This window comes from Festucalex cinctus, chromosome 10 (assembly GCF_051991245.1).
Source record: "Festucalex cinctus isolate MCC-2025b chromosome 10, RoL_Fcin_1.0, whole genome shotgun sequence".
Taxonomy (NCBI): domain Eukaryota; kingdom Metazoa; phylum Chordata; class Actinopteri; order Syngnathiformes; family Syngnathidae; genus Festucalex; species Festucalex cinctus.
In genome coordinates this window covers 12,047,366-12,059,556 of record NC_135420.1, presented here as the reverse complement: position 1 = coordinate 12,059,556, position 12,191 = coordinate 12,047,366, and the positions used below count along the sequence as shown (strand labels likewise).

General features: G+C 37.9%; 1 protein-coding gene across 2 annotated transcripts in view; it reads right to left on the bottom strand.

The window, feature by feature from the left end:
- Positions 1-1,543: 1,543 nt before the first annotated feature.
- kank3 (KN motif and ankyrin repeat domains 3) overlaps positions 1,544-12,191 on the bottom strand; it is a 28,076-nt gene continuing 17,428 nt past the window's right edge. For both annotated transcript variants that reach the window (XM_077534819.1, XM_077534820.1), the window contains exons 5-12: positions 10,907-11,009; positions 10,544-10,771; positions 10,348-10,438; positions 9,869-10,088; positions 7,979-8,125; positions 6,341-6,537; positions 4,542-4,643; positions 1,544-3,620 (exon numbers count right to left, since the gene is read on the bottom strand). In XM_077534819.1, the coding sequence (XP_077390945.1) occupies positions 3,561-3,620; positions 4,542-4,643; positions 6,341-6,537; positions 7,979-8,125; positions 9,869-10,088; positions 10,348-10,438; positions 10,544-10,771; positions 10,907-11,009 (1,148 nt within the window). In that variant the 3' untranslated portion in view covers positions 1,544-3,560. The remainder of the gene's footprint in view (positions 3,621-4,541; positions 4,644-6,340; positions 6,538-7,978; positions 8,126-9,868; positions 10,089-10,347; positions 10,439-10,543; positions 10,772-10,906; positions 11,010-12,191) is intronic.

Genomic DNA, 12,191 nt, shown 5'->3' with positions numbered 1-12,191 from the left:
TCAGGCATTTAGAGTTATTTCAATCTGAAAACAACACTAATTATTATTTGCTTTTGCGTTTAGCGAGAAGATAATTGGATAATTGGATAATGGTAAAGTGATCATGAAAAAAAAGATCAGAAAATACAGGATAGCTGTGTTGAATTGCACTTTATTAAACATATTCACATTCTAATATTATTCAACACCCTCCAAAGAAGGTTGGGGGTGTCCTTGAGTTATAGCCATTTGCTGAACAGACTACAAATAAAAAATAAATATCATAAAATAAAATAATAATACTAATAATAATAATACTTTGTTTATGGTGAGGGCGAGGAACCAAACTGTTTGGTTAGACACTCCTGAACTGGAGATTGAGAAACACTTTTGTTGTTACTCATATTTCAAAAACAATAATTTAAAAAAACAAAACAAAACAAAACTTGAAGCCTCCTGCTGTTCGCAGAGAGAGAACAGCTCGATGTACTTGACAATCACCATCTCGCTATGTTTTTTCATCAAAGATTCATCATTCAAGACATCTGGAAAAGTCAAACTCAGTGTATGTTCTTTTAGTACATTTTGTAACCTACTTTGTTTTCTCTTCTTTACTCTGAATATTGGTAACTACTGTGTTTTTTGATGCTTCTTTCCTTGTGTAAAGCACATTGAGTTGCCTTGTGTATGAAATTGTGCTGTACAAATAAACTTGCATTGCCTTACAACATACACATCCATATATCCATATCAAAATGTTATATATCCATAGATCCATCCTTTTACTTCCACTTACACACATCTTGTCCATTGCCATACAATGGAAATGGAGTAGCTAGACATGGAAATTTCATCCATCCATCCATTTACTTGACCGCTTATTCCTCACAAGGGTCGCTGGCGCCTATCTCAGCTGGCTCTGGGCAGTAGGCAGGGGACACCCTGGACCGGTTGCCAGCCAATCGCAGGGCACGCAGAGACGAACAACCAACCACACTCACAAGCGCACCTAGGGACAATTCGGAAGGTCCAATTAACCTGCCATGCATGTCTTGGGAATGTGGGAGGAGACCGGAGTACCCGGAGAAGACCCACGCGGGCACGGGGAGAACATGCAAACTCCACCCAGGAAGGCCGGAGCCTGGACTCGAACCGAAGTCCTCAGAACTGGGAGGCGGACACGCTAACCACTCGTTCACCGTGCCGCCAAATGGAAATTTTGTTTTTGAAAATTTCTGTCTGGAATGTTTTTACTACCTGTGAAAATATCTGTAAACTGTGACACATTGGACATAAAGCAGTCTTGTCGTTTTGGTGTGGCATAACAGCTGGAACTAAAGATTTCCACGTGACTACTGGTAACTGGAACACCCTTAGGATTCCCACACTTTGTCGCTTTCCTTCGTTATATAGTAGACCAGCGGCAGTTCCTTTACCATCAACCATGACTTCCTGAATCGAGATGAGCAGAAGGATTGCCTGACACTAATTCCCACTTGCAAAATGCATTGCCTACAAAGAACATGAGGGCACATAATATAACTTTATTTTCAATAGATAGATATACATGGTTTATATACTGTTTTATTTATGAGCATTAAAATATATGTATACAGTACACAGTTAGTGCAGACAGTGGAGGTGAGAATGTTCACAGATGAGGACAGGAGACAACGCACATTTGACCGTAAACCATAACAAGTAACTTTCGTCATCATTTCGATCACAGATGGGACATTTGCAAAATAACAACATAGCAAATTATGTTGAAAGTTCAACAAAATATATCACACCAAAAATACATTTTCTTCGCTGGATCTGATCCCAGATGACATCTGGCAAAAGGCAGACCAAACTCACATTCACAATTTCACATCTGCATACAAGTTTGGTGAATGCAGTACTGTATAGTAACGTTTACTTTTTCGCCATAATTGTATATTACAAAGCTCAACTCTGCTCAGAAATTTAAGCAAATGCCTCAAGCTTTATTTAACTCATTCAATCCCAAAAACGTGTAAAAACGTTTTTCAACACTTTGTCCTTCCCTCCCAAAAACGTGTTTACACGTTTTTTTGTTTTTTATAATGCAAGAGCATACAGGAGGCTTTGATGCAGCTTCTGACATAAAGAGGTGGCTTAAAGCAATGGCAGTTATTGCAGCCAGCAGGTGGCAGCAGAGTATAAGCGATCAGCCAGGGCCATGTTGCAACAAGCTCTTTTTGTCAGTGGTTTTACCAGGAAATGAGAATATCTCAAGTCAGGATGAAACAGCTATAATGCTAATTGCTGCAAAATGGAAAGAGATACAAACACACTTTATTTTTCCTGATGAAAGCAGAGACTGTAATCTTTCTTTTTGTTTGTTCCAAGTTTTTATAGCAATAGAACACAATATTCTGTAGGCCTTGCAAAAATCAGTCAAAATCATACAAAACAGTCTGAAGCAAAGAGGTTGCTTCAGTGAAAATGGCTGGGAGTGAATGAGTTAAAAATCATTTGAGTTAAAACAACACAGACTGCTGGATCGAGTTAGTTCATGTGAATGCTGAGACAAACATTTACACTTGAAATTATTTTTACATAAAAAAACAAAAACAAGCTTTTGTTTGTTTTCTTCATAACCACCAATGCTGACTTCCTGAAAACTGAAAATATCGCTGACCTGAACTTACAGTAAAACATGTATAGGAAAACTCAGGGCTAAACGATATCGCTTGACTTAACCGAGATAAACACATCTGACGTCACAGAACAAATGAAACACAATCGGAAATGTAATGTATGTATCCAGAATAGCCATGGACAAAAAATTTTAGATAACCCTTGTTCAATGTAAATGTCTGGTACAACTAAGGGTACGTTGGTTTGGACACAAACAAAAACAGCTCATGAGTGTTTTATTTAAGAGTTGAGCTATCTAGCTATTCTCCATAGTTTTCTTAATCCTACACAAAACAGTACTTTTAGGCATTCTATGTTTTCTTTTCTGACTGTAAATTCACATAATGCATCTTTAGTGGTACCAGACATTGAAATGAACCCGAAATTGAAGAAAACAAAGTGTTTCTTCCATGACGATATGAACAGGTATGTGTCTGTTCGGCATGCAAGATATCATATGTCACAAATGTATACAGTACAGCCATACATACAGCACAATATATTACATACTGTATATCTGGGAAGTACTGTGAATATATTCTTTGGTATTTCTGCATAGTGACTGCTAATCTAGCAGCATTCACGTGCACTTTCTCAAGGAATTGTAGTTTTTTTTTCTGAAGTTTTTCAATACAGTCCTGAACTTGAAAATGGCAGACCTTACAAGTGTGCATTGCCCACTGACTATAAAATATGAGTGGTGGAAATAATAATCTCCTGTAACTAACATGCAAGAAGCTCATTAGTCATAATAAAACTTTGATAATCTTTATGGAAAAATAATGTTCTCATATTAACAATACTTTAAATGCAGGGCATATTACAATATATAAATACATTGAGACTTAAGCCAATTCCAGTGGAGCATTTTACAGCCCAGATCCAGTTTGCGATCCAGTTTTTCTGCTGTTGCCATGTCACTCTGCAGGCCATGACTTGTGGCTGCTGGTCGGGCTCCTCGGAGACTTTGGACTTCCCTGGGAAAAAAAACTAAATTAATAAATAAAAAAAATCTAAAGCCAAGGTACAGATTTTACATAAGAAAAATCTTACAGCACTTCACCCACAAAATTTAAATTGTCACTAATAGTATACGTTCTGTACAGTACTGTACACTCAATTAAAGGGGAAGTCAAACTTAAACATATCTTGACAACAATATGTTGTATGTGACCTCACTCGCCTAAACGTGACATTCTGATTAATATTACACATGTGGAATATGAGTTATTAAGCAAAATCCAACTGTTTTTATCCATCTCAGGGGGCAGCCATTTTGCTACTTGCTGTCGACTGAAGATGACATCACAGTTGCTCAGGGCTCAGGCAGTGACCAATCACAGCTCACCTGTTTTCTGAAGCTGAGCTGTGATTGGTTACCTTACCTAATCCAATTTCACGTAATTGGTCCAAAAATTATACTTTACTGCAAATTAAGTATATTGTTAATCTATCTGGGTCAGCAATGAAAAGTGATAGGCAGAAAAATGAAATGCTCTTCCATTAGATGGCAGAATGTACAGTTAACTGTCTTTTGAAGTCACACAAGGAGATCTTCCGCAGCTCCATATGTTTCTTTTTTTGTTATTATGGCAGCTATAATAATTTTCAGATTGATGAAATGAAATCGGATAATAAAGGGAAAAAAATCCTGGAGCTCTGTGTAATAATGTACTGTACTGTATTGTGAGGAGAGGGGGGCGGGCTATGCAATAGCATGATGATGCCAACAGGGGGCAGCAAAGTACTGTGCATCTGCTTCTATGTGTTAATGGACATGGAAAAGTATTCATCTTTATTACTGTTAACCTGAAATCCACGTGTTTTCTCAAGTTTTATGCTGTAACAGCTTTGTTAGTATGTGTACAAACATCCTGCAAATGAGGAGGTGCACTTACCAGAGAAGATTGACTTTTTGCATAGTTCATATGGGCGTAGAGCAGCACAGCAGTGTCGTTGTGAGACGCCTCCAACGCGATGGAGAGAGCATTGCTGCCATCCTGCAGTCCAACGGAAAGAGAAGAGAAAAAAAAAGATAAGCAAACGCTGGAAAAGACTCCAGGTGCCCTGCAACCTTGAGTGTAGAAAATGACCAACCGCTAAACTGCAACAACTTTCTAGTTACCTTAAAAACTATTCATCCAAAGCTAATATACAAAATGGTAACATTCAGTCCTGGTTTGTCATGTTGTGTGTGTGAAGCTGTGTGGGGTTGGAGTTCCCCCCACCTTCATCCAGCTGTGCACAAGTGAAACACAATCCAGCAGCAGCCAACACATTCTGGCTCCAAGTCAGATCGGAAATGTCGGCTTGTCTGGACGGTTTTTCCCAAGCATCTCCTGACTAATACAATGTAAAATGTTTGCTTTTGCTTTGATTGATTGGTTGGCTGAAAGTTGATTGGTAAATCCTTGTTTTCATAAAACTCTAACTAATAATGCACATGAATGTGCATTTATTTATTTATTTTTCCTATGTCCTGTCAGCAGCACAAATTTGGGGTTAAGTGAAGACAGACACAAGTGATTGGATTCTCCTTCTATATTGCCGGGATGGAAATAAAAGCATTAAAGGGAAAAAAAAGAAGTAGAGGCGAGTGAACAAAGTCCAACAAGCTGTTTCCTGAGAATAGTTGAAGTTGAATTCCAGATGTGAACACGTCACATGTTTATAACTCAGATCCAGCCGTCTGCATGCTTAGAACATTCTTCACAAACACAAGATTTACTAGAAATCGATAGGGAATGTTCTTTGACATAGAACAATAATCACTCCTTTGACGTGATTTACAATGCATCCCAGATAGCATATCAATAAATAGCTTGCTTTGGTATTACACAATAAACTCCGAAAATTTACATTTTACTTGAAAATAAACTGCCCAATTGGGGAAATTTTCTTAGACTTATTACTATGACTTAACAGAAGAAAAATATCTCGTGGTTGTCTAGTTTAATCCAGGGATGAGCAAATTAAATGCTAGAGGGGGCCACCGTTTTTCTTCAGTGCTAGTCGGGGGTCACATAGGACCATGCATTTGCTAACCAGATGTATGACAAAAAATGCCATTATAAATATGGACACAATATGTACATCTGTGCAAAATATGTGCTCCTCAAATATTTGTTTGCATAATACATTTCTCAATGCATGTATGTACAAAAGATTCAGTCATCACTATCCTAATCCTAACAACAGTGTTTGAAGAAACAACAAAATAACCACATAGAGTACTTGTGATTTTACTGTTACATAAAAATTAATTATTCGTGTTATAGTATAGTGTAGTATAGACCTGGTGAAAGCACTAAGCCATGGCTGCCATCTAGTGGTGAATGGTGCAATCACAATTTAAAACAACAGCCAATGCATATAGCTGCAGTTCAGCACCCGTGAATTTGCGTATTCATGAATTTTATTTCTATATTTTAATATATTAATATTTAATACTGATGATAATAATAATAATAATCATAATAATAATAAATTATATATATTAACAGTTGTTGTTTTTTTAAATCAACATTTAATACTTAGTTTAATATTTAGTTTTTCCCCCCAATTTTTTCTGGGATTTTTTTTTCATACTTACCTGTTTTCTGTGAAAAAACTATATTGAATTGATCAGCATTTTATTTATTTATGTATTTATTATTATTTAAAAAAACAAACAAACAAACAAACAAAAACCTCTCACATTATCAACAATGGCGATATCACAACCAGGCTGCTCGAGGAGGAGTCTGACAATCTCGGCTCGGCCGTGTTCGCTGGCACACATCAGCGCCGTGGAACCTTCGTCGTCCTGCACGTTGACGTCGCCGCCGCACCCCAGAAGCGCCTCCACCATCTCCTGACGGCCATGACTCACAGCTAGCATCAGCGCCGTCTGACCTGCCTGCGCAGGTAGAGAATGATAAGACATTTTCAGCACTTTTCAAAATATCAGCTGCCATTGGTATGACAAATGACCTGCGAATATGAGTCAAGGTCTCACCCCCATAAAACAACACATCTGTGTTTATACAATCTTTGATTACCACCATGTCAAATGGTGGGAATGAGTGAAATAAAAACCCACACCAAAATAGAGTGTATCGCTTGCAGCTATGTGTAGTTTGTGTTTAATTTGTTGTGCTAGTACTGGATAACTGAAGAAACCCTTGTCCTTTTAAAAACAAGCATGCCCATGAAAGTTCTTGCTTCTTCTGTGTCCAATTAATGATTTTAGCATGGAGAAAAGTGTCATGAAAGAGCACGCATTGTTCTAAAAAGCCAAAAGTTCGTCATAAATGGTTGATCCCCCTCTTAAATGGCAATTTTGTGAGCTCCCAAATGGAAAACTTTGTGTGGCTAATTAAAAGGACATTAAAAATAGTCTGTATATTTTCACCGCATGCGATGTTTTGTACAATAACAAGCAAATAATTGGATTTAAAGTCCGGGACATGAGGCCAGACAGTCTTATGACTTCCTATTGTGATGGCATGCATGTCTGTCGCATACAGTTCACAACCTGATTAAACCGCCCAAACAGATAAGATGAAATTGAGTCATATGTGATACTATGCTAGAGAAAAACAGTTTCTTCAGTCAATATGTTAATGAAGAATAAAACCCTAAAATGTGCTTTATAGTTATATGTTGTATGTCCCCGCACTAGACCGAGCACTGCTTTCTGATTATTATTGAATTTGTCTAATAATGAATAAAACAGCAAAACCCAACCCCATGCGGCGGCCATTTTGCCAATTGTTGTCGACTGAAAATGACATCACAGTTGCTCAGGGCTCGGGGCTCGGGTAACAACCAATCACTGCTCACCTGTTTTCTGAGTTTGGTCATGGGACGCTCACAGGCTGAGCCATGAGAAACTGTGATGTCATTTTCAGTCGATGGCAAGTGGCAAAATGACCGCCCAATGAGATGGATAAAAACGGGTGGATTTTGCTGCTCATATTTCACCAACACAATATTAATCAGAATGTTTAGACTAGTGGGGGTGCATAGAAAATATCACTGAAAAGAAAAGTTTGGGGTTGACTTCCCCTTTAAAGGTTACCGGCACGCCATCTGACTAAAAAAATAACCTCTGGCATCTTGTACTGACAACGTTATCCCTTGAAATCATTTAGTAGACAACCTTCTAACAATTAACAATACTTGGAAATTTGCATTAGACTACATGGATACTCCTGGCGAGGCTGATATCTTGACAGCTATTCATCTTGTCACAAGCCACATGCTCCCACATCAACTCCGGGAACAATGTTGTTGTTGTTGTTTTGTCGAAGGCTATGATCAAGTGTTACAATGAGACAACGTCGCTGGTCACATGCCTGGCTGGCCTTGGCGTTGACGTTGCCCTTGCTGAAGAGCTTCTTGACCACTGACATGTCGTCGTCCTCCTTCACAGTGGACAAAGCCGCCAACATGATGGCCGTGTAGCCCGCCTTGTTCTGCTTGTCCACACAGCACAAGTCTGGAATATGCAAATGTCACGTTGAGACAACAAAGGCAAACACGCTCACAGTTGTGAGATTTAAAAAAAAATAAAAAATAAAAATAAAAAGTCAACATTATTAATATAACGCTCAGTGTTGTTGACACTGTCAAAAAGGTAGTAATTTAACAATACTATAGTTTAGTTGCAGTTTGCAACAATGTCCAACTGCAATGCATCATATTGACAATAGTCTCTCATTTTTGTACATTTTAAGTCGGGTCAACAACATAAAACGGAAATTTTGGTTATTAGATCATAAATTAGAGGAATTTAATTTCACTGTCTTGCATTACATTACATTACATTGTCGTGCAGCGAACCTGACACAAGATAAGGAGTGGGTAACGTATGGCTGGTGTGGCCAGCTTCATTCTTTAGTGAGGTCCACCAAGTACCGGTAATTCTATTCTCAAGAATCTTGGGCCAACTAGTGGAACCTACAGTTCGAAGCAAACATGGTGAAGCTGCATTTAGCTATTATGCTGTACACAGATGGAATAGGCTGACAACAGAAGTGATGTCAGCCCCGAGTGTAAATGCTTTTAAATCCGTTAAAAACTTTGCTTTTTTTCTTATACCTTTGAATAAGGACTTTTAAACAGCTTTAATTAAGGTTTTTTTCCTCCCTTCCTTTTTAATTATTATTTGTATTATTCTTTTAAACTTCCATACGCTAAATGTTTTAAAGTTAGCTGAATAATGTTTTAATATTGTCATTGTATGTTCTCTTCGTAAATTTTGTAACGTACTTTTATTTACTCTTCGTCCTCTGAATGTTAACTACAGTACTGTGTTTGTTGATGTCTTGTCTTTCCTTGTGTAAAGCACATTGAGTTGGCTTGTGTATGAAATGTGCTATACAAATAAACTTGCCTTGCCTTGTAATATGCTTAAACTGGAATGTATTGATTACCAGGAATTTTGCATTGGTTGATTTATTGTAAATAACATAAAAATATTAGTAAAATAATTTTCTAATGTATTTATTGATGCATTAAATACTTGGTTGAGTAACTAAATTAATTATGAATACAATTTGAAAATAAGAATGAATTGTTTTAATATTAAAATGATCATTCTAACTTTCTTTTTTGAAACCTAATCCACAAATGACCTGGCCCATCTGTAAATAAAAAAATAAATAAAAAATAAAAATAAAAAATAAATAAAAAAAAGAAAGAAAGACATTTAAAAAAATGCACTCAATGACAGTGCCTATGCCAAACAATCCTAACGGCACTGAGCTCCATTTTATTTTTCCAGTAGCTTAAAACTTAAATCCATTACAATGCATTCATTGAATGTAATTAATTTGAATTTAACTGTTAAGTACATTAAAACTGCATTTAATATTTTATCTGATAATGTACAATTTTTGAGTGTCTTGTCAGTGCTTCAGAGGTTTCTGGTGTGTGTATAGCGCAGGGGTGGACAAACTCTGTCCTGGCGGGCCGGAGTACTGCAGGGTTTGGATGTTTCCCTTCTCCAACACAGCTGATACATGATCAGCTCATCAGCAAGCTCTGCATAAGCCTGATAACGATCCTGTTGATTGGAATCAGCTTGCGTTGGAAGGGAGACCTCCAAAAACTCCGGCCTTCAAGGAATGAGTTTCCCCACCGCTTCGATAGCGTGTAGTACAATATTTGCTTAGAATATCATAACACTTTAGCCTATAAAATAACAGGACAGCCGCTAAGGACGGCTGTACCATCTAACCTGTGTCCAGCAGCAGATCCACGACACCGAAGTTGGAGTGCGAGACACTATAGTGCAGAGCGGTGTTGCCGTTGCCATCGGTCATGTTGACCACGTGCTCGAGCAGCAGCGCAGACACCTCGGAAAACGCCATCAGGTAGTCGGAGACCCGCGAAGGCTGAGCCGTTTTGGCGCTGGAAACGCGGAACCACTCCAGCTGGACCATGTGAGTGCTGGCGAGCTGCAAGTACATTTGGAAACACGACTTCCATCAGAATGCTAGTTTTTAGCTTGGAATGTTTTTGTGTGTGTGTGGATGGTTCCGAACTACCAAACACCTACTGGGTGTTAAGAGAATTCCTCAGTGTTTAGCGTCTGTTCAGTTCATTTCCTGTCTGAATTAATGTAATACGTCTGAATGGTTGGTGTGAGAAACAGTTTCCATCAACACTTGGGACTAATTACAGAAAGAGCGTAAAAAGAAGCAAGCAGGGACGCACCACTTCCTTACTCTTCAGTGTTTGGATATCATCATTGAGGTGATTCTTGAGAATTAGGCAAGCTTCACGCATTTTGGAGCTCAGTTCAAACCTGTCACAAACAAAACAGTTGTTCAAGTGCCCATGAAAACATATCACGTCAAATTTGCTGTGAGCGATCCGGGAATCAAAATGGACACGACACCGGAGTACACACTTCTCTTTGATGCCATCAGATGACCCGTTTGACGCTCTCAGAATTTCCTCGTCAGTGTCGCTCTCATCCAGGTTAACGTTTCGTTCCTCCTCTGAGGTTTCTTCCTCCAGATCCACTTCATCCTCCTCCGTGCTGTCTAAGCAGTCCCCCTCTCCACTTTCTTCAGAGGAGCTTCCCTCTTCCTCCTCCTCTGCATCTTCCTCTTCTTCACTGGATGTCGATTCATACCTAACCAATACAAATATGAAACGTCTAAAGTTCACACTTGACCTGACTTCTGCAAATATTGAGGGAAAACACATATTGTTATTCTTTATGCAATAGGATCACATATTGTAAACAGATTTCAAGTGGAACACCCACCCTCCATTTAAAATGCCAACAAACTGCAAGCTCTTCTTGCCTGTTGTGCGATTTTCACCTGCGCCATTGCCATCTTTCCTCTTCATGATTGATTTCAACATACCTGTTTCCATGAGAGGTAAAATATGAAAGCATCATATGTAACAATAGTTATAATAATTCAACGATTAGAGTCTCTTCTTTCATCAGGAAAAAAAATAAATAAATAAAAATATATATATATCTATTAGTGCTGTCAAATGATTAAAATTTTTAATCTGATTAATCACACTTTTTGATTAATCACGATTAATCAGCTAAATTACTTGCGTATTCGCGTAATATAAAATAAATACAAAATACCGTAATATTTTGACATTAACGCATTTTATTATCTGAATGTCATTTGCAAACATTGATTAAATGCATGTACGCAATTGCATGCATGCGTGTATTGCTCAAAACGTACCAGCATCATATCAATTGGGTGCAATTCAGCAATTATTAATTAATTAAATGCAAATTACTTTTGTTTTATCTAAAGTCCTGTCGGGGTATTTTTTAAAGCGAAATTTACCACCGAGCACACCAACTACAGTCACCCCGCTCATTTTGGAACAACAGGCGTAGGAAATGCCGTGCATTGACCGAATCACTGACCTGTGCAGCCTTCTATGTAACCATCCGCGGTTACGTTCAAGGCTCAAGTGCGGTTAGAAAAAAATAGTGTGATTAATATGCGTCAATACGTGAATCAATGTGACATTTTGTGATTCTGTGATTAATTAATCTATTAACTCTTTAACTTTGACAACCCTATTATCTATCTGTTTCCGTTTTGCAGCAATTAGCATTAGAATATAACTAAGTTTCATCATTATCCACAAATCTGTTTAGAACTGTGGGAAAATCAGCTTTTTTTAACATGGCCCTGGTTGATCTCTTATACTCTGCTGCCACCGTTTTGTTCTCTGCAGTACAGAAGCTGCATCAAAGCCTTCTGTATGCTCTAGGATTTAAAAAATAAATAACGTATAAATACGTCTTTTGGACACTTACAGTTAAAATAGAACATATTTATACGTTTTTAGGAGCAAATGAGTTAAATTTGCAATGATGGGTTTCACATACTGTACTACATTATACTCACAATGAAGACTTTTGTGTAGTTCAATTGGCCTTTCTTTAGTAGCACTCTTTCAATCACTATTCAATACACCAAACCTTTCTGTTTACATTTTTGTGAGCAATAAGAGAAGAGCGCAATCTCTCGTGGTTTGTTGTGACGCATTTTGGTTGACTTACA